At 39.4% G+C, this 26,000-nt stretch overlaps 1 protein-coding gene across 4 annotated transcripts in view; it reads right to left on the bottom strand.

Moving 5' to 3' along the window:
- pps (protein partner of snf) overlaps positions 1-26,000 on the bottom strand; it is a 283,257-nt gene that overhangs the window by 101,172 nt on the left and 156,085 nt on the right. For all 4 annotated transcript variants that reach the window (XM_067127353.1, XM_067127351.1, XM_067127352.1 and 1 more), the window contains exon 8: positions 13,715-13,859. In XM_067127353.1, coding sequence (XP_066983454.1) covers positions 13,715-13,859 — 145 coding nt within the window. The remainder of the gene's footprint in view (positions 1-13,714; positions 13,860-26,000) is intronic.

Raw genomic sequence — 26,000 nt, forward strand, 5'->3', positions numbered from 1 at the left:
AACAATGCTTGTCATTTCCTTACATGATAAGAGAGATACTGCAGGTGAATACTGCCTCTGGTTGGTGCTCATCTTAACCTGCAGTGGCGTGGCGGTAAAGCAATGGGGCACCTCTACTTATGTGGGAGCTTTGCATAGAAGGATAGGACCAATGGCTGGCAAAGCATATGTAAGTTCCCTTGCCCTGGGCACAGTACCAATATAAAAAACAACCACACAACACTGTCACCTACACTGAGACAAGACCACAGCCCATCCACTCAGAGTGGTGGGTGCTCCAGGTACATTGTAAACCCCAGCTCCCTAAGGCTCGACGCCTTACTTCAAGGCGAAGAGATACAGGGAGAAGAGAACTTTCCATACTTTATCTCCGAATACCATGCCAGTCCCTGCTCAAGGTCCCAAGGTACTGCAATTTTCAAAAACTCTTTTAACTTCTTTTAAATAGTGAGATGCAAAGATCGATCCAGTAGGTTAACTGCAGAATGGAAGTGAAAGACATATTGTGCCTGAAAGCTAATGAGGTTGCGACTGCTTGGAGGTCATGAGCTTTCACTTTAAAAGTAGACAAAAATGTCCTCCTGAATCCGAGAATGTGCCTCAGAAATCAGGTCCCTCAGCAAGAACAACTGTGCGTTCTTAGTAAGAGGGTGAGAAGGGTTCTTAACAAAACACCAGGGGTTGCTGGACAACACTCTGATCTTCTCGGTCCTGTTCAGAAAATACCTTAAGGCTCTAACGTGGCAAAGAACCCTTTCTTCTTCTTCTGGACCAAGGATTTCAATCAAACTCTAAATGATGAAGGAATGGGCCAGGGCTTGGACGGGTCCTCATTCCTGGCTATGAAAACCAAGGGTAAGGGAGCAAAATGTGTCTCCTTGGGAGAATCCTACCCTCTTATTGATGGCCTAAAGTTCACTGCCACATTTGGCAGTAGTCAAAGAGACAGAGTCTTCCGAGTGAGGTCCCTTATAGAAGTAGAATGAAGGGGTTCAATCGAGAGGCTTGTTAGCCACTTCAGTACCACGTCTAGGTTCCAAGAGACCAAGTCGACCTCTTTCTACTTGGCCGAGTTGAAAGACTTGGTGAGGTCGTTAAGATCTGGGCTTGAAGGCGGATCCAGACCCCTATGCTTAAAAACAGAGCTAAGCATGACTCAATATCCCTTAAATCTTACTGGACGGGCACGAAATGAGCAGCTATAACAGGTTTTGAGTTAACGCCAGGCTAACTATTATGAGGATTAATATTGCATGCCATCCGATTTGGATGAAATTAGCTGGAAAATTCTTCATAGCACTTAACTGGGCCATACATGACTTATGGCAACTGTATTAGCTCAGTACAGGAGAGAGGCAGATCAGCCAGCCTTGAGATTTCATGGGGGTAGGTACTGCCTCTCCATAGCTCCAGGACATCTTTTTTTTTTATTTGCTCATAAATTTACCCAGGGATTGCAGTTGGTTTTAGTTCTTATCTTTCATGATTGTAGTTCAGATATACAGTAACTGTAATTTTCATAGTAAAGTGCAAAGAAATAGAAAAAACATGCATACCTCACAAAAAGGTACTGCATCTCCCCACCTCAGTAAATCTCATAAATATTTTATAACAGTCATACCCCGAACTTACGCGAGGTTAGGTTCCAGAACTCCTCGCACAAATTGAATTTTTGCTTAAGTTTGGAATGGTCTCTAAAAATGCTAATAAATGCTTATTTCTAGAGTTTAAAGACTAAATATGACCTAATCATGCTCCCAAAGTATTGAGGTAACTTTTAAATAAAATTAAAGTTAATGTAATTTCATTTAAAAGTTAGCTTAATATACTACTTAAAAAAAAAATTAAATGGTTGACGTAAAAATACAGCAGTGTGAAAATTACTATACTATTTCTCTTTCTCACCCTTCCAACCAATCTATTTTTATATGTCTTCTCAACCTCATTTCTAAGGGCTACTTTATTCTAGTATGTCTCTTTCTCTTGGTTCGGAAGTGATTTTTCACAAACCATGTTTTTTATTTGGATTAATATAACTCTTAGTTATCTCTATATTTTAGAACGTAATATTTGCCACACTAGCGCATTTACAGTTCACAGAGGGTACAGGTAAAATTAGATAAATTTAAAATTTTCTATTGTACAGGTAAAGACACAGAGAAATAGTAATAAGTTGTAAAATATGTGTGAGTGCTAACTACGAGAGAGAGAGAGAGAGAGAGAGAGAGAGAGAGAATTGTTGATTGATTGATTATGAAATTTAGTCTTGAAGATCAAGCACCGGAACCCGTCAGGATTATTCAAAAAGGTAATTGTTGTCCTTATCTTAAGAGAGTGAAATTATTTATGTGAGAGAGAGAGAGAGAGAGAGAGAGAGAGAGAGAGAGAGAGAGAGAGAGAGAGAGAGAGAGAGAGAGAGAGAGAGAGAGAGAGAGAGAGAGAGAGAGAGAGAGAGAGAGAGAGAGAGAGAGAGAGAGAGAGAGAGAGAATTACTTAGGAATTCTTTGACCTGCTATCTGCAACACTCCCCCCTTCCTGTCAAATAATGTTTAAAATACGTATCACATGCATAGTAAAAATTTTGTATTTACAGTTATATTATTATTATTTAATTATATTAATACTGTATTTTAAAATTAGTACTTATTATTATATATAAATAATTAATTTATCATACAAAACTAATAACATATGTATACATGTACCATAAAAATTCTCTCATCTCAGAGAGAGAGAGAGAGAGAGAGAGAGAGAGAGAGAGAGAGAGAGAGAGAGAGAGAGAGAGAGAGAGAGAGAGAGAGAGAGAGAGAGAGAGAATGATTATTTTCATTATATTCTTAAGAGTGTCTTGTAAAAGAGGCCCCAAACAAGGATGTTAATAGTCACTTTCAACTTCCCATGGATGGTACAGAAAAATTTTTAAAATTTTTTTATTACACCATGTGCATTTACATATCTTCTTTCCATTGATGTTTTTTTTTTAAATTGGCCAACCTTAAAGTTTGCCCCAGTCTGGGGGGTGTGCTTAATATATATATTTAGTCTGTCCCTTAAGGGTTAATGTGGAGGACAACAGACCCCTAGAGGTACTGAGATAAAGGAGGAAATCCACAATCTGTCAGAGATGACTCAGAAGAAGAGACGTTATATCTGATGCACCATTTAAGGAGGACTGCCCACTTAGCCTGGTAGATGGGTCAAGATGACTGACACCTGCATTTTACAATAGCCTCTGCAGCTGCTCTTGAAAATCCTTTCACTCTGACAAGTTTCTGGACAGTCTGAAGCCTGTCAGGGCAAGAGCAGACAACCCTTAGTGGTATCTCTTGAAGTGGGGCTGTCTGAGTAGACATGGTTTTTGGGGAAGGAGCCTCGGAAACTCCACCAACAACTAAAGAAGGGGACAGAACAGGGCTATGAGGGTCATCGTAACGTTGTGGTGTGCCTGGAACTAGTTCATAACTTCCCTGACCTTGTTGAAGGGCAGAAAGGCATAGAGATCCAGGTTGGACCAGTTCTGAAGCATGGTGTCCACTGCCCATGCCAGAGGGACCGGGGCTGGAGAACAGAAGAGAGGAGGGTGATGGTTCCTTGAGGTGGCGAACAGGTCCAAAGTTGGTCTGCCCCATAAATTCCATAGATTGAGACAGACCAGAGGATCCAAGGGCCACTCGGTGGGAAGGACCTGCTTCTGAGGGCTCACTTCCTGCCAAAACGTTTAATTTCCCTCGAATAAATCGAGTGACGATGGTCACTCGATTTTGATCTGCCCATAGGAGAAGATCCTTTGCTGTCTAGCAGAGGGAGAAGGAATGAGTGCCACCTTGCTTTCAAATGTACATCAGTGCCGTGGTGCTGTCCGCATAGACTACCACTGTTTTGTTGTAGATTATGGCCAAGAAGAACTGAAGACCCAAGATGATTGCCTTCAACTCCCAGACATTTATGTGAAGGCTGTTTTGGGGACCACATCCCGGAAACTTCCAGATTTTCCAGCAGGGCACCCCAACCTAGATCGGGATCATCTGAGTAAAAGTCTAAGTTGGGGCTTAGAGGAAGAAGGGACTTTCCTTCCGAAAGTCTGCCTTCAAACAGCCATCATTGCAGGTCCGACTTGATTTCCGGGTTATGGAAAATACAAAGTTGTCTGGTTGTGTTTTTCTGTCCTCACTGGTTTTGAGGTAGAATTGAAGACTCTCATACGGAGTCTGCCCTGCTGGACAAACGTCTCGAAGGAAGCCAGAGTCCTCCAAAAAACTCAACCATGATGGGCCGAGCAAGATGAGAGGGAGAGAAAACTGTGAATTGTCTGAAGGCAGAAGGTGATTCTCTGGGGGACGGAAAAGCCTGAAAAGTCCGAGAGTTGAGAATCATCCCCAAATGCAGGTTAGCTGGGACTTCTGCAGATTGAGGATGCCCAGTGCTAGTGAGAGGAGGAGAGTTTTTGTAAGTCCTCCGTGTACTTCTTCAAGGGGATCGAAGAAACCAGTCATCCAAGAAAAGACTGATGTTTATGCCGGGTAAATGAAGCCAACTGCAAGAGGAGCAAGGCCTCGAGTAAAGACCTAAAGTGCCAAGAGTGGCCGAAGCACAGAGCCCAAAACTGGAAAACCCTGTTCCATAAGACGGACCTGAGATACATACGGAGTCTGGATGGATGGGAACATGGAGTATGCGTACTGCATGTCCAAGGTTATCATCCAATCGCCCTGGTGAATGGATGACAGGACTGTCTGGTTCATCTCCATCTTGAACTTTGCTGACAACCATGGGGACTTGCAGACAACTGTGCGGACTCGCTGCCAGCCACGCAGACTCTCTGACAACTGTGCAGACTTGCACACATTTGTGTGGACTCGATGTCTTATCTGGACTCGATAAAGCTTTGTGCGGACTTGATAACATCTCATACAGACTGAAGACATATGAAGAACTGTACATGGACTCAATGCCTTGCAAAACCCGACAGACTAATGGGAGAGCGAACATCTGGCAAGCTTAGAATAACCTTCAAAAGTCCATAAAACCCACAAAAGCCTGCGCACGGACATAACAGTGGCCTTGTCAAAACCTAGACTTGTGTCAAATTCTTCTGATCGGATGCTATTCACTCAACTGTGTCCTGAGGGAAGAGGTGACGTTGGTCCAAAAAAGGGCTGATTTCTGCGACTGTGTGACCCCCCTAGTAGTAAAGGAGCACCAGAGCTCTCTCTTCTTAAGACTTCAAAAGTAAAGAGAACAAAGTTCTAAAAACCATCTCAAATGTCCTTGTCCGTACAGTACCGGACTCCAAGACAAACCAAGGCAATATCTCCTGATAAATCCTGAAAGTCCTCTATCTTCTTAGCCAGTGCTTCCACTGACCAGTAAAGAAAGCTAAGAACGTCAAAAAAATCTTGAAAAGACCTTCAACAAGGAGGTCTAGTTCCGTCAAAGCAAACATTGTCTTGGTTGACAAGAATGCAAAGCGTCGAGGTCAGAGGGAGCAAAGACAAAAGATGCTTTTGCCTTGCTCCCTTTTTGCCGAAAGCAATTCTCCCAAATCATTCAGAGACTTCTTGGAGGACGAAGAAAGCGCCAGAGGAGGGAGCTTTCTTCAACAGGGTCTTAATTTCGGATCTCAAATGTCTTGTCTGCATGGGACAGGACTCTTGAGACACTAACTGTCGCTTAAAAGGGGTCAATGTCAGCTTGTCTTGAACTATAGGCAAAAGTTGCCTAGGTCCTGAAACAGACTGAAGAGCAGAAAAAATGCCTGTGAGAGGGTGCCTGGTGCTCAGAGGCAGGAGTCAGATACTGAAGAGTTGGTGCCGGGCGATTGGTAACTGGTGCAGGACATTTGGAAGCTGGAGCCGGGCGCTTAAGAAAGTACGACAGTGGTGTTCTTATTAAGGTGGGAGCTGAGTACTAAAGAGATGGTGCTGAGCGCTCGGGAACTGGTGTTGGGCGTTCGGGAATTGGTGCCGGGCAAACAGGAACTGGTGCTGGGCGCTCAAGAAGATGCAGAAAAAACGTCCATGAGCGGGAGGTTGGCGCTCAGCAGGAGGAGCCGATTACTAAACAGATGATACCGAGTGATCCAGAGCAGGCACCGGGCATTCAGGAATTGGCACCAGGAGCTCGGAAGCTGGTGCCAGGCATTTGGGAAATGGTGCCACTCAGGAGCACTTGTCTGAGAGGGTTCATTTGGCACTTGGGGCCAAGGTAGGTAGCTCAACAAATGGGTGTTCAGGAAGAGAAGGTATTCACTGTTCCATTGGCTGTCAGACCGAGGAGGAGACAGGGATTCACAGCGAAACCGCAGGAAGGCTGTGGGATGTGGCTAGTCTTAATACTACTAGACAAGAAGCAGAAAATGTCAACCATTGTCTGCGCGTCTCTTCAGTGGCCTTGAAGAATGAAGAAAACGTTTGCATTGGGTGCTCAGGAGCTGGCACTGGACACTTGGGAAGTAGCGCCATACAGGAAGATAATTGGTGCACATCCAACAAGACCCCTTTCCCCGTGGCTGTCTGTCAAAACCTGGGTTGTGCAACAGGTTCAACTGAGGGGGCAACTACCCATGGGCAAAACCCCGCCGGCCTCCCTTGGACATCTGGTATGTCTTCCCCCCCGGTTCAGGGTAGCAGGACAGGGGCCTTTGTCTAGAACTGGTGGGGCGAGTAGCCATCTCCTCCACTTGCACAACACTATCACTTGTCACTTTGCGGGAAGTGGTGCCATCTGAATACGTTTTCTCATAAACACCTTCAGTGATGCACCTAACTCTGCCACTGTATTAACTAGTAGGTTAATTTTCTTGTCAATCCTAGACTCTAGACTGACAATGGCATCAGGTTCAGAAGCGAGGGAGCCAGGCACTTTCCTTTTGTATCCCTCTCTAACTTGTCAAGTTGAGATTTAAGTATGGCGCTTTCCTTTTGTATCCCTCTCTAACTTGTCTAGTTGAGATTTAAGTACCTTCTATTCTTGCTAATCATTACATTTAGCACAAGTTTTCTTCCTACTATATTTCTGCCCACTACATTTACTGCAGATTGTGAGATCATATGAAGATTTGATTCATCTGGTTTTGCAACTTTCGCTAAAATAGTGAAACTAGGTGAACTTAAATCAGACATAATAATAACCAAAGAACTAGAAAAAATTATCCTAAGGCTATTAAAGCTTAAAGGCTACTTAGATAGGTGATAATACTTCACCGAAATCCAGCCATACAACTGAAAATCAAAAAAAAAAAAAAAAAAAAAAAAATAGCTACAGCAAACCCCAATGTTACTCGAGAGCCGGCAGAACCACAAGGCTATCTGCTAAGTTGTTTCCAGTATTTCCAGGGCCTGTCACCTACACTAAACAATCGAAGTGCTACCACGATTTTTAAAATAAAAACTGCCATGCGAGTTAGAAACTATAGCTATGTAATTACTTGGTAAATTACTTATATGAAATGTGAATTTATCAATCTTCTATAAAAGTTTCAGAGCATGGATTTTTTACAAACTGAATCTTCAATGGTTTTCCATTCGCAAATTTTATCACATTTTCTTTGTTTACTCAACACCTCTGTGGCTTGACAAATCTGCTTCCTCCTATGTCATTTCCCCTGATCCAAGACCATTTCTGATAAAACCTGAAGTCAAAAAATTTTCCATGATAGATTTACCTTTACGATATAATAAAAATCACCATATTCACTACTGATACTATCAGAACTACCTGATAGTTCAGGTCTACTACTATCATTGTTATTTCCAAATAAGAACTTTTGTACTGTACTTCATTTAGAGAAACCTCCACCCTTTATAGCATTTTGATATTATTCTGTAAGTTGAAAGCAAATGTTGCCATTTTCTCACTAGAATACAGACAAAAGCTCCTAAAAATGACAAGGGAAACATCTTATTTATTATAAGCTGCCTAACTAGAACCAAAAGAATGATGACTGAGGAGATCAGTCCCACATCATGGATGAGACTTTTCGATGACTGACGAGATCAGTCTCACGCAGCAAAAGGGTTAACTCTCATAGGACTGGCCTGAAGAGTTTCTTCTTAATGAAAATGTTACACATAATTTACCACATTTCAACTCCTTAATATTTTAATACCTGGAAAAACTGAAATTTCAAGCTGTAATAAAATCTATTTCAAGGATTAGACAACAACTAAAATGTGTTATTCTAAGAGTTTTTCTCCATTCAAGGATTTGATTTTGTGGGTTATACCTGAAATACCTACTGTCACATAAGAGAGACCACTTTGACAACAAGATGATGTTACCTCAATGTGGTGTTCTTTTTTGGAAAGAATACCACCAACAAACAGTCAGTTTACTTGTTTTAATTTTACTACATATTAGGGCTTTTAGATATAATAAAAAAATTACTGATGGGGAAGTATATACAGTATCAGGATTCCTCTATATGAACCCTGAATGAAGTGTCTAAATCATAATTAGTTAAAAATAGCAATCAAAAGTATCATAAAAAAATATGCATGTTCACACAGAATTATTCCTGTATTGGCAGACTACTGGTATTTTAACTCTCCTTGAATGACCATGCTTTTATGGAACATTATTAACTGAAAAAAGTGAAACTGTAGTTAAAAGGATTTACAGTTAATCCCCCGTATTCGCAGGGGATGTGCACCACAACCCCCACGAATAGCTAAAACCAGTGAATACTTGGAACCCTTCTAAAAACACTTAGAACTGTCAATTTTGATAGTTCAAACACACACAAAAAAAACTAAAAATGCTTATACTGTACAGGTATTATCCTACTTACAATGGGGTTAGGTTCCAAAAAAAAACCATCGTTTGTTGGAAAACCATAGTAATGGAGTCAAAAGAAATATTGGAAAGATGGACGGAACATATTGAAGAATTGTTTGAAGATGATAGAATAGAACATCAGGACTTCAATGACAACAGAGAGGGACCTAGTATAAACAACAGAGAGGGACCTAGTATAATCAGATCAGAGATAGAGGCATCTTTAAAACAAATGAAAAGTGATAAAGCAACAAGTGATGATGGAATAGCAGCAGAGATGTTGACAGCTCTGGGAGAATAAATCATTGATATATTAATGGAAATAGTGGAAGGAATATATGAAGATGGAGAGCCTGCAACACAGATGTATAAATCGACATTTATCACAATGCCAAAAATACCTCGAACACTTGAGTGCAATAAACACCGGACTATCAGTATCATGAGTCAGATCACAAAAATAATATTAAGGATTGTTTTGAATAGAATAAAAAATAAGATACTCCCAGAGATTGGCAATGAACCATGTGGTTTTGTGAGAGATAAAGGGACAAGAGATGCAATTTTAATTTTGAGAATGTTGATGGAGAGAGCAATATACGTGAAAAAGGATCTATCTGTTTGTTTTGTTGACTATGAAAAGGCTTTTGATCAGGTTAGACATGTACACCTTGTAAGGATATTGGATCAGATAAATATTGATGGGAAAGATCTAAGACTGATAAAGAATTTATATTGGAATCATAAAGAGGCATCAGTGAAAGTAAAAAATGATGAATCAGAGACTCGGCACATCAAGAGAGGTGTAATACAGGGCTGTGTGTTATCACCTGATCTCTTCAATTTATATAGTGAAATGATAATGAGAGATCTCAGAGATACGGAAGGAATTAAGGTTTGAGGAGTCAATATTAATAATATCAGATATGCTGATGATACAGCACTTGTTGCAGACTCTCATGATAAACTTCAAGCTTTAATCAGTACTTTACACCTGTCAAGCAGAGAAAGAGGTCTGTCAATAAATATTAAGAAGACAGAAGTTATGGTTATCACCAAAGACAAAATCCCCCAAGAACAGATATAAGAATTAATGCTGAAACAGTTAAACAAACCGATAGTTTTAATTATTTAGGATGCACTGTCACAAGTGATGGAAAATGCAAAAAAGAGATCAGGAAGAGAATATCCATGGCAAAAGATGCATTTGGAAAGACCAAGAAATTAGTCACCAACTCAAAAAATCTATGAACCTAAGGAGGAAGTTTGTGAAATGTTTTGTTTGGTCTGTATTGTTGTATAGCTGTGAAACTTGGACCTTGAGGAAGGCAGACGAGGAGAGGTTACAGGCTGCAGAAATGTGGTTTTGGAGAAGGATGTTGAAAATATTATGGACAGAAAGGAAAACTAATGAGGAGGTATTAGAGAGAGAAGGCGCTGAGAGAGAACTTTTGGCTTCAGTGAGAGGCAGACAAATAAGGTTTGTGGGTCACATTATGAGAAGACAAGAACTAGATATAGAACATCTCTTTCTCACTGGTAAAATCAATGGAAGGAGGCTGAGAGGAAGACATAGACAAAAATATATGGATGGATTGGTGAGAATGACTGGAGGAAGAATGTCTGCAGCTCAGTTGCTGCAGAGAGCCAGAAATAGAGAGGAGTGGTGAGCCATGATTGCCGACGTCCTTGGGGATATGGCACCTGTATGATGATGATGTTGGAAAAAAACGTAAGCAATACCAAAACGTATAACATAATCTAGCTTACACTAAGGTATTCGGTACCATGCACTGTATGCATGTATGGTAGCCTTGCCTACACTAAAAAATATACTCTTTACATACAAGGTATAGTAATTATTAATATCAGCTAATTCTGGAGGTTCATGCAAAGTGACTTATGATAATTCAACAGAGAGAAATTGAATAACAAACAAGAATTAGCTTAGCCTACACTATGGTATATGATATATTGGCCTACATTATACTGTACTGTATATTCGCATATCGTATTATACAAACGTCAACATAACGAATATGCATCTTTTCCATAGATCTTTGAAAAATGTTATGCCTTAATTCACTGTATCCAATAATATTGCATATATTTTTATATTGCTTTTGCATTAAAAATTGCGTTCATAGCGATCAATGTTTTGGTTTGGAAATGTTTACGTGGTGTTTATTTTGTCGCATTTAACTCAGTTCAGAGTGCATTTCTTGCTTCTAGTTAGCGTAAATGAATCTCTAGAGACTAGATACTTTATTTATAAGGAGCAAGGTTATTTTTCGTTATACGAAGTGTTTTTAAGTCGAAATATAGCTAAAATACTTCTTGCTGTGAAAGTATTTTATCTATTATTTTCGTTAATAGATGACGATTGACGATGGCCGTTTGGGGGTGTTTGTTTTGTGTAAAAAATATTCAAGATTCTATTCGCTATTTTCACTTGATTTCACCATAATATGAGCTTTACGTATTTATTGTTTATTGGCATAAAAATAACAGTAATGTGTTCTTTCATGCCCAGTAGTTTTGATTAAAATACTTTCTCTAACATTTTAATTACAATCGAGTTTCATCCATGTTGCTGATGCGCGATAATTTACAGTATAGTCATTAGCAGCTTGAACATTGTTTTCTCAGCTTCAGCTACAACTTGCAGCTTAAATTTAGCAGTATATTTCCTTGACAATCTTTTACCCGTAGCAAATAAGGGTATAATGTAAAAATATATCAGTCCTATTCTACTTAACGCCATCCGTGCCATAACCTACGGTAATTGTTTATTACTATACGATGGTTGAAATACAGGTAAACGGCTGTTGTTATCCGATTCGGTTATAAGCAAAACAACAGTTTCTTGGTCACTTGTTTATGGATGTACGCATTTACGCAAGAGTATAATGTTACTAACAATACTTTTATCATTCTCTTTTTCTTTTTTAACTAGAAGATGGGATAAAGAGATGGAGGAAAAGTTGTCTATTGTAATTTGGTTTCTCTCACTGCCTGATTACGCTGCTGCCTGCGCAAAATTTAAAAATATTTTATAAATAATATTGTCGTATTGGTATTAACTGCTTACTCCACTGCAAACCTGAATTATCGTAACTCGAGCATTACCCGAGTATTTTAATAGTTTTATCACAAAAAGTGCATTTAGTCATGAAAACGAGATGAAAATACAGTATTTAGTGAATATTTCTCAGTGAAAAATACCGCGAATGGGCAAATTTTCCGCAAATAATGGGTAGATACGTTCCAAAGAGAAATTTGTGAGTACGTGAGCTCGTGAATCATGAGACACGAATACGGGGGGTTTGCTGTACTGGCAAATATTACTACATGAAAACTATTGTAATCAGACATATTTGTAAGATACTTTCACAAAATTTAATGTTGAACAACGTGCAAATTATTTTCAGGTTTTTGAAGATTAAAATGTTTCTTATTTGTACAATCTGTATTGTGTGAATTTTAACCTTGATTCTATTTTTTTTATTTTATTTGCTATGTCATGTGCTAAATATTTTGGGATGCCATGTGCAAAATATTTTCAGGGTTTGAAGATTGATTGTTCTTGTTTGCACAATCTGTATCGTGTGAATTTTAACCTTTATTCTATTTTTTTTCTTGTTCTATTTGGGATGTCACGTTCACGTGGTGTTTTTGAGAAGTGTAATTGTGCAATAAAATGTTACTCCATTTAAAAGTAGTATTTCCTATTGTGCTGTTTACTTTTCCCTTTGTGATTAAAGAAATTGCTGTATAAGTCCACATCCAATAAAATCCTTCACCATCCGCAGCCCATCCATCTACACGCAATGAGACACAGTTAGGCAACAAATTTGATAAAACAACTGGGCGGTTTACATTGTATACATTATTTGATATTCTGTCCAAGTTTTTCACTTCACTGGTATGTCAACTTTAAAAATGTTTATTAAACTTTAAAATCAATGAACTTCAAAAAAACAAAGCATGAAAAATTTACAATAACCAATATGCTGTATCAGCCAAAATGTGCACAACACACTGACCAAAACAAACTCCAATTTGTGAAGTGGTGCAACCTTGTTTCTTAATTCTTTTCTGATTTCCAAGTCAAAACTAGGGTGCATCTTCAAGCCTGGAGAATCTTCAACACCAGGGAATACAGCACATTTTGGCATAAAAACTTAAATTTGTTGAACATGATATTTTAGGACAATAATTTTGAAGGGCTAAGCACTTAGAGTCACTGAAAAAATCAGAATTTTCTATAGTCACATGTTTTCAATACTCTGAATTGCTGATTGTATTGCAGTCAATTTTGCCTTGAGAAAATAGATGCATTACTGTGTAAAGAAAACTGACTTGCTTCATTCGGTGATACTGTACTATACTGCCGAAAATCCTAAACCGTAGGATGGTTTGGAGTCATCAGTATATACTACATAATGTGGGCCTTAGGTCTTGTGTGTTCTATTCTAAGTTCCTAATGACATTCAGGGGTACATGCATTACTTTTGGTTGGATAGTACCAGAGTGTACTGATATACTTCATGCATTATCCAAGGTGGTTTAATTTTAGTGTTGGGGGAAACATGTTAACATTTATTGACTATAAATTTTGTTAGCTCTCATTATAAAGGTGGTGGATGACTGCTTATAAAAAGGTCTCTTCTGACTCAAAAGTTTGTTCTTTGAGAACCAGTTACTGAAGATGGCTGAGTATACATAAACATTTTGAGGGAAGTGGGAGCAGCCGAATAGGGTGAGAACATTAAACTAGCCAGAGTATACAAAGCAAAAGATGAACTATATAAAAGAATATTATGAAATTACATATAAGATGCTAGAAGTCATATTCAAAATGAAAGTTAAATAACTCCTGCTTTGGTTCTATACTAAAAATGTATCACAGAGATAACTTTTAAACAAGACAACTCACCCATAGCTTTGGTGATACCCACACAGGTCCCATGAAACCAGTCTTCACACCTATCACAGCATATCATAAAGCGATTATTGTGTGGCTTCTGACAGATACACCATAATCGCTCTGGATCATCATAATCTTCTATTGAATCCTCGTCCTGCAAATAAAATCAATTGTAGAAATATTACTGCAGTTAACTGTGATGAGCATAACAGAAACTTGTTTCTGAAATGTTAAGCACCTTATCTATAACCTCTGAATATATATAGACCACAGCATTTACTACAATATACCAACCACTCAAAAGTAAGCTAGAAACACCAATGATATTGACTCTAGACTGGCTCCAAAAACAAAAAAAAACAATAGTACATGGTGTCTATAAATTATAAAAGGGACAAAGAAGAAAACTAATGATCCTTATATTAACAAAGACAATCGACCTACGAACAGTAGGCGGATTGTTCCATAAAAATATACATGTTAGAAAATGCCCTGGCCTAAAGCAGTCTGAGTTCACCAAAGGAACAATTAAACAGATTGTATTACATACTGAACATAGTTTCAGGAACATCAGTAAAATATTAACTGCAACCTGCAAATGTGGACCCATGAATCAAACAAAAATTTGAATATAATGAATAATGTGGGCCTTAGGTCATGTGTGTTCTATTCTAAGTTCCTAATGACATTCAGGGGTACGTGCATTATTTTTGGTTGGATAGTACCAGAGTGCATAGATATACTTATACTCCATGCATTATCCAAGATGGCTTAATTTTAGTGTTGGAGGAAATATGTTTATATTTATTGACTAGGAATTTTGTTAGCTCTGGTTAATAAAGGTGGTGGATAACTGCTTAAACAAAGGTTTCTTCTGACTGAAAAGTAGGCAGATTGTTCCATAAAACAATACATGTTAGAAAATGCCCTACGCTAAAGCAGTCTGAGTTCACCAAAGCAACAATTAAAATGATTGTATTACATACTGAACATAGTTTCAGGAACATCAGTAAAATGATGAAATGCAACCTGCAAATGTGGACCCATGAATCAAAAGAAAAGTTTATTGAGTATAACAGACTGAAATGGATAGCTGCTGTGCAAAAATTTGAATAAAATGCATGAATAAGAATACAATTAAAGTCTGGAAACTATGCGAGTTTTCATTATAATTCAATAACGTATATTCATTAATACTTCAGTTCTGAAATTCATAAAATCTTATTGCAAGTATCACTAAAATATTTATCGTTGCTCACCAAACAGGCTTCATGTAAATACAGTCGACCCCAGATATTTGCAGGGGATAGGGACCACAACCACCTGCAAATAACTAAACTTTGCAAATAGTTGAGACCCCGCCCCTTTAAAAATGCTTATAACTGCCTATTTTAATAATTCAAACACCAAAGACCCCTATAAAAACACTTATAGCTGCTTATTTTAATAGTTCAAACACCAAATATACCTTAAACTATCATCCTAAACCCTTTAATATCATTTAAAAGTCATCTTACAACATTAATTACCCTTAAAATACATGGCTTACAACTGTGTGAAAACTAATCAAATTCCCCTTATATTCAGGCACACACATTTTCTTTCATACAGTATTAAAGCCATCCCATTTTCTTTTACAATTGGTAATTCACATGAGAGAGAGAGAGAGAGAGAGAGAGAGAGAGAGAGAGAGAGAGAGAGAGAGAGAGAAATATATATGCACATTAAAAATATTTAATATTAAGATTATGTAAATCATATGAGTACTCATCAGTGATCAATGTTGTCTGAAGATGATGATGATGAATTAGCTGTGCAGTTTGATGAATGAATGATGATGTAACTGCACAGCAAAGCTGAGGAGTTACATCTCCTGTGGGGGCACCTCTTCCCCTTCTTCAGGAGGCGCTTCAGTCACTCCATGGACTTCTTCAGGGGTTTCGGGAGGTGGGGTCATGGCCATGTACTTCTTCATGCTGATGAAGATGTTATTATAGGGCTCCATGACAGCGTTAAGGGCAGATGAAAAGTTTATGGAACATTCCATAAAAGGATCCCATGCTGCTATCATCTTCTGCAGCTCCCTGCCTTTCCTCAGAATTTGGGACATACTTTCAAAATTGTTCTAAATTCTCCACCGTTGGGGGGTAAAGGAGTAAATGAACAATGGTAGCAACATTTTTTTTCTTCTTGATCAAGTAGACGACACTCTCGGCACGGCCACCATAATGGGGGCTACTTTGGCGTAATTTTCCCCTCATGCAACACAACTTCTGTCCTCTCCTTGTGCATCATGACCTTCCTCTGATGCTTAGGCTCTTTCCTGTAAGCCGTTGAAGAAGCAAGGTAAGAGGCATCTTAGGGCATGATTCAAAATGATAGGCAAAGTCAGCACCAATACACAACATGCAAACACTAAACGCAATGCAGTGAACTGGGAAGCTGGGCAGGGATGCTGGGTCATTTGAGCATCGCATACAGTACAGGGTACTATCCATAACAGCACTGATATTCTGTGCATACTGTGCATTTTATTGATATTTTGCTGTGTTGTAAGATGATTTTGAAATGATACTGAAGTGTTTTAGGATGACAGTAGAGCATACCTAAAATACGTGGGTAGTTTTTAGAATTATGGGACTATGTTTACGTCTGTGGAACCAGTCAGTCGTTCCATTTTCATGTTATATTTTCATGACTAAAGACATTTTTTATGGTAAAAAAATGATTTACTAATTTTCAAATATTACAGTCAAACCCCGGTACTCGTGGGGAATAGGGACCAAAAACATCTGCGAATAGCTAAAATCTGCGAATACTTGACATCCTCCCTTTAAAAATGCTTGTAACTGGCCATTTAGATACAGTGATCCCTCGCCACATTGCGCTTCAACTTTGCCGGCTTCATTGCATCGTGGATTTTTCAGAAATATTCATCGAAAAATTAAAATGTACTCTCTCTCTCTCTCTCTCTCTCTCTCTCTCTCTCTGATTAGTAGTGAGCAGCTTCAGTCAGCTGATTCTCAGAACGTAAACATTACAAATATGGGACGATCTTTTTTTTATGCATATTACGGTGATAGATCAAAATAGTAATACAGTGTTTAAGTGCATAGGAAGTGATTATAACAGTGTGGGAAAGGCTATAAAGCCTTTAAATATATACCGTATTTGATGGCTTATAAGACGCATGTCTGCATAGGACGCACCCCAATTTCAGCAGGACATTGATGGAAAAAAATAAGGTTTCCTAGCCTATGCTCATATGATTTTGGTAACTAAAAACTAGTATTAGGTTATCATATGCATATTGCTTCTTACCAACAGAATCAATAAAAACATTAATAAAGAAGTTATTTACCATATTTATATTTATCAAAATATGTATTATACAATCAGCCATTTACTACGATCGAATGTTTCGTCTGCTGCTGAAAGCTACCTCATAGGTTTACCAATAGATTGCAACACATTCATTTGTAAACATTGTTTCTTACCGGCAGAATCAACAAAAACATTAATAAAGGTGTTACCTACGGTAATATATGTTATATATATCCATTATATATTATAAAAGTATGCAATCAAGGAGTAAAATTCAATAAATAAAAATGTTTCCTATGTAACGGCTTGAGTCTCGTGAGCAACTGAACAAAGCCATGTTATTATTCTTAAAAGAGAATGCTAGCACGAGTTACAAAGTATCAACTCAACGAAGCCTTGTTATTATGCCTAAAGAGAATGGTAGCAGGAATTGTCAACCACCAATTGATCGAAGCCATGTTGTTATGCATAAAGAGAATGTTAGCAGGAATTGCCAACTACCAACTGAACGAAGCCTTGTTATCCGTAAAGCTCTCGAGATAATCACCAATAGGTGGCAGCATACGTACTGTAAATGTGGAATGCGGCGATCCGCTGTAGACGACGATAATAATATTAACACATTTTAATGAAAATATCGATAATAACAACGTAGATATTGATTATAATACTAGCAGTAGTAATTGCAGTGATGGTAAGTGTGATAATGATAAATAATTATAATAAACTTTTTTTAATAGGTTATTAGGATAACACCGAATGTTAGGCAAGGCTACAACATCTACTGACGTTTCATGTATAATTTCGGCCAAAATTCTTAAATTTTGAGCCTACATTATGTACATACGATGCAGAGGGATTTTTTAGGCCATTTTTTTTGTTAAAAAAGTGCGTCTTATACGCCGTCAAATACGGTATGTATATACAGTATATGCCTCCCTAGGGAGGGGCCAATGCTACTTCGCGGAATTTCACTTATCGCGGGGGGTTCTGGTCCCCATTATCCGCGATAGACGAGGGATCACTGTAGTTCAAAAACCAGACCGCCCTCTAAAAACTTTTATAACTGCTTATTTTAATAGTTCTACACCAAATGTATACCTTAAACTATCATCCTACACAGAATATACCTTAAACTATCATCTAAAATACTAATATCATTGCAAAGTCATGTTACAACGTTACCCTTAAAAATATATGACTTACAGCTAAGAGTGAAAAGTATTCAAATTACCCATATTTTCCAGTACATCCATTTTCTCTCATAAATTAAACTATCATCCTACACAGAATACTGTATACCTTAATCTATTATCTAAAACATTTTAATATCATTTCACAGTTATCTTAAAAGATTACCCTTGAAAATATATGGCTCACAGCCTAGTGTGAAACCTATTCAAGTTATCCCTATTTCCAAATACATCCATTTTCTCTCATACAGTACAATATTGAAGCAGTCCTGTTTTCTTTATACTGTACTGTACATGGGGAAACACTGGGAAGTTAAGTACTATATACAGTACCTTAATATTTAATATGCATTAAAAAAAAATATTTTATTGATAGTTTGCTGTGTTTACTTTAATATTAATACAGTATATGAAAGTTGCTAAACAATTTTTTATCATAAAAAATGTATTTAGTCATGAAAATAATATTCACAGTAATTAGTGAATATTTCTCATAAAAAAAAAAAAAAAAAAAAAAAAAAAAAAAAACACGAATTACCGAATTTTTCACGAATAATTCGTTGATAAGTTCCACAGAGAAATCCACAAATAAGTGAAGTCGCAGATCCTGAACCACAAATAAGCAGGGGTTGACCGTAATGTAAACAGCAAAATATCAATAAAATGTATTTTTTTTTAAAGGTTCACCCCAAGCCAAGCCAAATGCAAAGCTCTAGCAGAAGGATAATGCAACTTGGGATGCTGATACACCTAGGCACAATGATATTGTAAAGCAGCCATTCCAGAAGCACATTCATTTTCCTTGGTGCTGATTGGCTGTCTACCCCCCAAGACTTTCTCTGAGATGTATGTAAGGAGCCTGCACCTCTGTCAGTTCACTGTACGTGCCTCTACATTACTGTACTGTGCTAGCGTTTCACTATGTACCTGTGTACTTTACACGTCTTTCTTCGCAGTTTTAATCTGTGTAATCATGTCCTAAGATGCCTCCTAAATGGGCTGCTCCGTCTAAGGTTTCTGGCAGAGCTTATGCACCAGAAGAAGGTACAACTTCTGGATATGTTGAAAGAAGGGAAGAGTTATGCAGCTGTAGCCAGCCATTTTGGTGTGAATGAAAGTACCAGAAGAAGGAGGAAGAGATAAGAAAGGCCAAGAGTGTTAGCTTCTACGGTAATACTAAAACAGTTTCTTAAGTGAGTGATAAGACTATCATAAGGATGGAGTCGGCAATGGCGGCATGGATAAAGGACTGCCATAAGAACATCCCCCTCGACACCAACATCACTTGCGAGAAGGCACGACAACTCTACCAGCGTGGAAGTCCTGAGGGAGGGTTACTCCATCCCGTTCAGGGAGAAAGCACCCCTAGTCAATACGCCCATCGCATCGACTTCCTTGGGCGAGTCGATAGAGGTGTGGCCTTGCACTCATTGGGCCCGAGTTCGACTCTCCAGCCGGCTAATGAAGAGTTAGAGGAATTTATTTCTGGTGATAGAAATTCATTTCTTGCTATAATGTGGTTCGGATTCCACAATAAGCTGTAGGTCCCATTGCTAAGTAACCAATTGGTTCTTAGCCACGTTAAATAAGTCTAAATCCTTCGGGCCAGCCCTAGGAGAGCTGTTAATCAGCTCAGTGGTCTGGTAAAACTAAGGTATACTTTTTTTTTTTATTGACTGCCTACTCAGTAGGCTTGGAGAAGTTTTCGGCCCTCTCCCAAGAAGTTTCATCCCTCCTCATGAGGAGAGCATTAAACCGGACCGTCCGATCATCGATTTGCCAGGGAGATTGGATGATTTCCATAGATATGCAGAATGCATACTTCCACATCCCCATCAATCCGGACTCCAAGAAGTACCTCAATGGCTCCTCAAGTCTTTACTCGAGTTCTTGCCCCTCTCGCAAAGTGGCTCCATCTAATGCAGGTCAATATCTCCCTTTATCTGGATTGTTGGCTTCTTCCATCGAAGGAGAAGGAGACGTGTACGGTGGACCTTCAGAAGACCCTTCTCCCAGCCAAGACTTGGGCTTATTGATCAATATGCAGAAATCCCAGCTGACTCCGACACTGGAGATTCTACATTTGGGAATGACAATAAGACTCAGAGTTTTGGGTTTTTCCATCCCCCAAGAGAGAGTAGAATCCTGCCTAAGGACGGTCAGTGAATTTCAGTCTCCTCAAGACTGCAGAGACAACACGTGGATGAGTGTTCTACGGACTCCAGCCTCCATAGAACAGTTTGTCTCTCTGGGCAGACTGTATGAGAGTACTGCAGTTCTTCCTGAGGGCCAGCTGGGACAGAAGAAAATTCTGGGACATGTTTATTTTTACTGTGACCCTAGAAATCAAAAAGGATTTGCACTGGTCGAATTCCAAAGCCAAACTGTTAGAAGGGAAATTTCTCCTTCTGAGCCCCGACCTAGACTTCTACTCAGACACATCGGACCTAGGTTTGGGAGCTCTTCTGGGGAACAAGGAAGATTCTCCCACATTTGGTTCAGGAGGAACTTGTTCTGGCCATGACAACAGGACTAGGGGCTTTACAGTTTTCATACAAAATTTGGTGTCTTGTAAACAAAGCAAGCCAAAACTGAGTTCCATGTCCACTGGGCTCTTGACAACTTTCTCTATGAAAAGGTTTTAAAAGGAACTTAAAAGACTCGCTTACAGCGGGGATGTTGTGAGGTTTTACTTTCAATGATGGCAAATGATCGAGATCATTTGGCCATACAAGTGTTTGGCCTCCTAACACCACAAAATAAACTCTTAACTCCTTTTCTAAGGCTCTAAGGTTAAGTCTTCCTAGCTACAACTGGATCTAGCAGAGCTTCCTCTTCACTGCCTACTAACGCAGTTAAATTAGGCACTGCCACAAATCTTGGAAGGGATTTGCTTTGATGTTGATTTTAGCCCTATACCAGAGAGAGAGAGAGAGAGAGACATGTCCCCCATGGAACAAACCTTTACAAGGAAGGGCTAGAAGCTCAATAATACACTTTGATATAGCAAGAGCTAAAGGAAAAGTGTTCTGAAAGTTAAGTTCTTCAGCGAAGCTTAATCCAAAGGCTAAAACTGAAGTAACGTCAAATTTATGGGCTATGTCCAAATTCCATACTAAACGATGAAAGGAAGATTTTGGGGCTTCCAGCTCAAAAGACCGGAAGACCTTATCCAAAGTCATTACCAATATATTGAAATCAGCATGTCCCAGAATTTAAGACTACATAAAGCAATATACTATACTTTAAGCCCTGGAAGAGAAAATCGCTTTGCCTACCCAAGATATGGGTGCTGGGAATCCCTCATGACAAGCACCAATACCAATAAACTGACTTCTGTTGCTGTTAAGGTCTAACAGTCGAGGGCCTACTAGATTTAAGGGGAGTGCTGATGCTGTAAGGACCCATTATAAAGTAAATGACGGTTTCTATCTTCTGATTGAAGGGATTTGCTTCAAATTTTTACCACTTATTCTACAAATAATAATGAAAATGCTCTCAAAGGGAAATTTAGAAATTTGACCTTTAAGTTCATTTGTTTAGCAATTGAAAAAAATCCTGCAGTCACTTTTCAAAAATAAAATGCAAAAATAAAAGTTGCACAGATGAAAAAATAAAGATACACTCTGTAAAAGTTTCATTGAATTTGGTTCAGTCTTCTTAGAGAAATAAGCATTTAGTTTTGAAAAAAGTAAGTTTTGAGAAAACAGCAAAACAAAACAATTTTTAGACTCAAGAATCCAGAGAGAGTCAGGACATCCTGCTGTCCGGAACCGGAGAGCAGTAAAGGGGCAGCCGAGTCGTTTTGTCGGTTGCGAAGAGATCTATGAGCGGACGTCCCCATACCTTCCATAGCTCCTCGCAAACTAGGGGATGTAAAGTCCACTCGTTGGACAGGACCTGGTTCTTTCTGCTGAGAAGGTCCGCCGCTACATTTCTCTCCCCTTGAATGAATCTCGTTACTAGTCTGGTCCCGATCTCCTCCGCCCAAACTAGTAACTCCTCATGGTCTCGTAGAGGGACCACGAGTGAGTGCCCCCTTTTCGAATGTATGCCAGAGCGGTCGTGTTGTCCGCCTGGACCAAGACACATTTGCCTTCCACTTCTTGTTGAAAAGCCAACAGAGCTAAGTGAACCGCTTTTAGTTCCTTTCGATTTATATGCCAGTATCTCTCTTCTCTTTGCCACTGGCCCGAAACTTCTCTTGTCCCCATAGTCGCTCCCCAGCCCTTGTCCGAGGCGTCGGAAAACAAAGTTAGGTCTGGGTTCGGAAGCTGAAGAGGAAGCCCTTGTGTCAGTCTTCCTTCTGACCTCCACCAACGGAGGAACTCCTTTATCTTTTCCGAAATGGCGAAGGTGAAGGAGTCCGGGAACTGTTTCCTGGGCCACTTCTCCTGCAGGTAAAACAATCCTTCGCGGAACAATTCTTCCTCTGCAGAAAGTCGTCGATCTTCTGCCGGCATGAGGCTATCCGTTGACTGGATAGAAAAGCCTTAAAAGTCTGAGAGTCCAGACTCACTCCCAAATAGACAATCTGCTGACTGGGAGTAAGGCAAGACTTCTTCTCGTTGACAATGAGGCCTAGTGACTTTGCCAATTGAAGAGTCTTTGATAGGTCCTCCATACAGCTCTCCTCGATGCCGCTTTGAGCAGCCAATCGCGAGAGGTACATAGATACTCGGATTCCTTCCAGGTGAAGGTGTCTGGCTACTGATAACAGGACCCTTGTGAAAACTTGCGGGGCCGTCGACAGACCAAGCAGAGGGCACGGAACTGATACACCTGTCCTCAAGACGAACCTCAGGAACTTCCTTGAATCTAGGTGTATTGAACGTGAAAGTAAGCGTCTTGGAGGTCTATAGAAACCATCCAATCCCCCTGATGTAAAGACGCCAAGACCGACTGCGTTGTCTCCATGGAGAACTTCGTCTTCTGAACGAAGACATTCAACGCACTCACGTCCAGTACGGGTCTCCATCCCCCGGAGGCTTTCGTAACCAGGAACAGACGATTGTAGAATCCTGGAGATAGAGGGGCATGAAGCAGTTCTATCGCTTCCTTCTCCAGCATGGTTCGGACTTCTGAGCGAAGGGCGTCTAGTTTCGCGGAGTTGTGAGAGTACGCCTGCAAAGATACTGGAGCCTCCACTAAAGGAGGTTTGGAAAGGAAGGGGATGGCATATCCTTCCTTTAAAACTTGGATCGTCCAAGGGTCTGCCGAGATCCGTTGCCACTCTTGCCAGAACCTTTGCAGTCTGGCTCCTACTGCTGAATGGAGGACAAAAGGTTCACTTCTTCTCGGGGGACCGTCGAGGTTCTAGGCGTGGCTTTGCCTTTTCCTCTGGCCCTGCCAAAAACACGTCTAGAGCAGGGGTCGGCAACCTTTTGAACACTCTGTGCCAGTTAATAATTAATACATTTTTTTTAAGTACCTTGCGTGCCAGGTGCTATTTTTCAAGCACTATTATAGATAATATACATATATCCTGGGGATAGGAAAATGAAAATCATAATTGTACTGTAATAGCCATTGTAATTATATTGTATTTTCCTGAACATGCATACAATAAATGTAATTCAAATATAATTTTTATTTATTTATTTTCTGCATCTATTATTGTCTGTAACAAAACTATTTTAGGTTTGAAGTTTATACACTTAGTATTAATGCGATCCTTGCCCTTGCTTCCCTTTGACCAAAGTTGAAATTTCAGGTGAATATTTCGACACCTTGAGTTTCACGCAACCCTCAGAGTGATCCGTTGTAAGCCTGCTGCGATGAGGGCTGAGGATGTGCTTCATTTGTGAAAATATCTGCTCACATTGATATGTGGATCCATACGCTGATAGCAGTGCAAAAGCTACTTTCTTCATGCAATTGAATTTATCAGGTAGTGATGCCCAAGACCTTAAGATGGATGTTGCATGATCATTCTTACTGCTTTCCAGTATTTCTCGAAGATCTTTGAATTTAGCTGACCACAATGTTGAGGCCTGAAAATCGATTAACTGCATTTCTAATTCCTCAGTTTCCATCCACTCAAAGAGAGTCGTGTCCAAGTCACTGTATTTAAAGGTGTCCGGTCTGATTAAAAATGAAAACACTGGGCCCATGTGTTGAAAATCTTGAAACCTGATTGAGAATTCTGACTTTAATTCTTGCATGTACAGTTGTAGATCAGAAGTGTTGACTGGATGCATTGAAGATAAGTTTTTCAGATTTTTGAAATAACGGAAAGAGCCGGTTTCCACATCTGTTGAGTAGATTGCAAGCTTTGCAACAAATGCTTTCCAATTATCGTACAAATCAATACCGTTTTTCCTGCACCTTGCAGGAGAAGATTGAACTCATTTAGATGTTTGGTGATGTCTGAGAGAAACATAAGTTTCACAATCCAATCTCCGTCTTCCAACTCAGGATAGTCTTGGCCTTTTTCTGATAAGAAAACCTTGATTTCATCAAAGCATCCCACAAATCTCTCCAATACCTTCCCACAACTTAACCACCTAACACTGCAATGCAAAGGTATATCTTTGTACACACTGTCCACCTCTTCAAGAAAAGCTTGAAACTGCCTGTGCATAAGAGGAGAGTGTGCAACAACAAAATTCACTATTTTTGTGACAGTAGTCATCACCTTCTTGAGAACAAAGCTCGAGATCTTGGCACATAAATTTTCTTGATGAATTATGCAGTGCAATTTCAGAATGGGGTGCCCAATTTTCTCTCAACCAACTTCAGAAACCCTTGTTTTTCCCTACCATAGCAGGAGCACCATCCGTTGTAATTGCAAAAATCTTTCCTATGTCTACCCTCTGTTCTCAAAATGGTCGGTGAATGCCTTCAGTATGTCTTCTCCTTGGTGGTTCCATACATAGGTTTAAGACAGCACAGTTCCTCGTGGTACCTCTGTGTCACTATACCTGGCAAAACAGCCAAGTGGGGAATGTCATTTATATCCACGCTTTCGTCCAGGGCAACACTGAACACAGGTGTAATTGTTAAAGCAACCGTTTGCTGCTGGGTTACATTATCAGCCATTTCAGAAATACGTCTCTCCACGGTCCTAGCTGAGACAGGCATGTCTTTTATCCTTGAGATAATCACGTGTTTGTTTGTTATTCCATCGAATAATACTTCAGAGCACTCTAGAAAGCTGCTTTTATAAAATCTCCATCAGTAAAAGGCTTTCCATGCTTAGCAATACACAGAGCTAGTTTGTAACTGGCCTCAGTTTCATTACTTTTGCTAGCACTAAGTTTTTAAACACATTACTCTGTTTTCCATAGCGGGATACTGCTTTCTTGATCGCCTCAGCTTTGTCAGCACTATCCTTGAAAGTCTTTTTCGTGCTTTGTTTCAAATGTCTTTAACACTTGATGTCGGCATACGACATTCTCGCAGCAGAGAGCACACACAGCACGGTCATTCTGCTGAATAAATCCAAAGTCATTTGTCCATGACGACTGAAATGATCGGACATCAAGCTTGACTTTTTCGCAGTAGCCATGGCGACAATTAAACTGGGAAGGGTTTTAAGTAAGGTGGCTAAAGAGTAACTGAAACAACAGCAGAGTACGATGCAATCACGCACCCCTCATCGTGATGAGTATGAAACGCTTTTGTTACAATTCATGTATCATACTCGCCTAGCCTACATCTCGTCCAGCCTACATCTCGATGCAATCATGTACCGTACCCTCATCATGAATATGAAACGTTTTTGTTTTAATTCATGTATCATAGGAAAAATTACTTTTTAATCATATGATTTGAAA

Source organism: Macrobrachium rosenbergii, chromosome 25 (assembly GCF_040412425.1).
Source record: "Macrobrachium rosenbergii isolate ZJJX-2024 chromosome 25, ASM4041242v1, whole genome shotgun sequence".
In the NCBI taxonomy this organism is placed as follows: Eukaryota; Metazoa; Arthropoda; class Malacostraca; order Decapoda; family Palaemonidae; genus Macrobrachium; species Macrobrachium rosenbergii.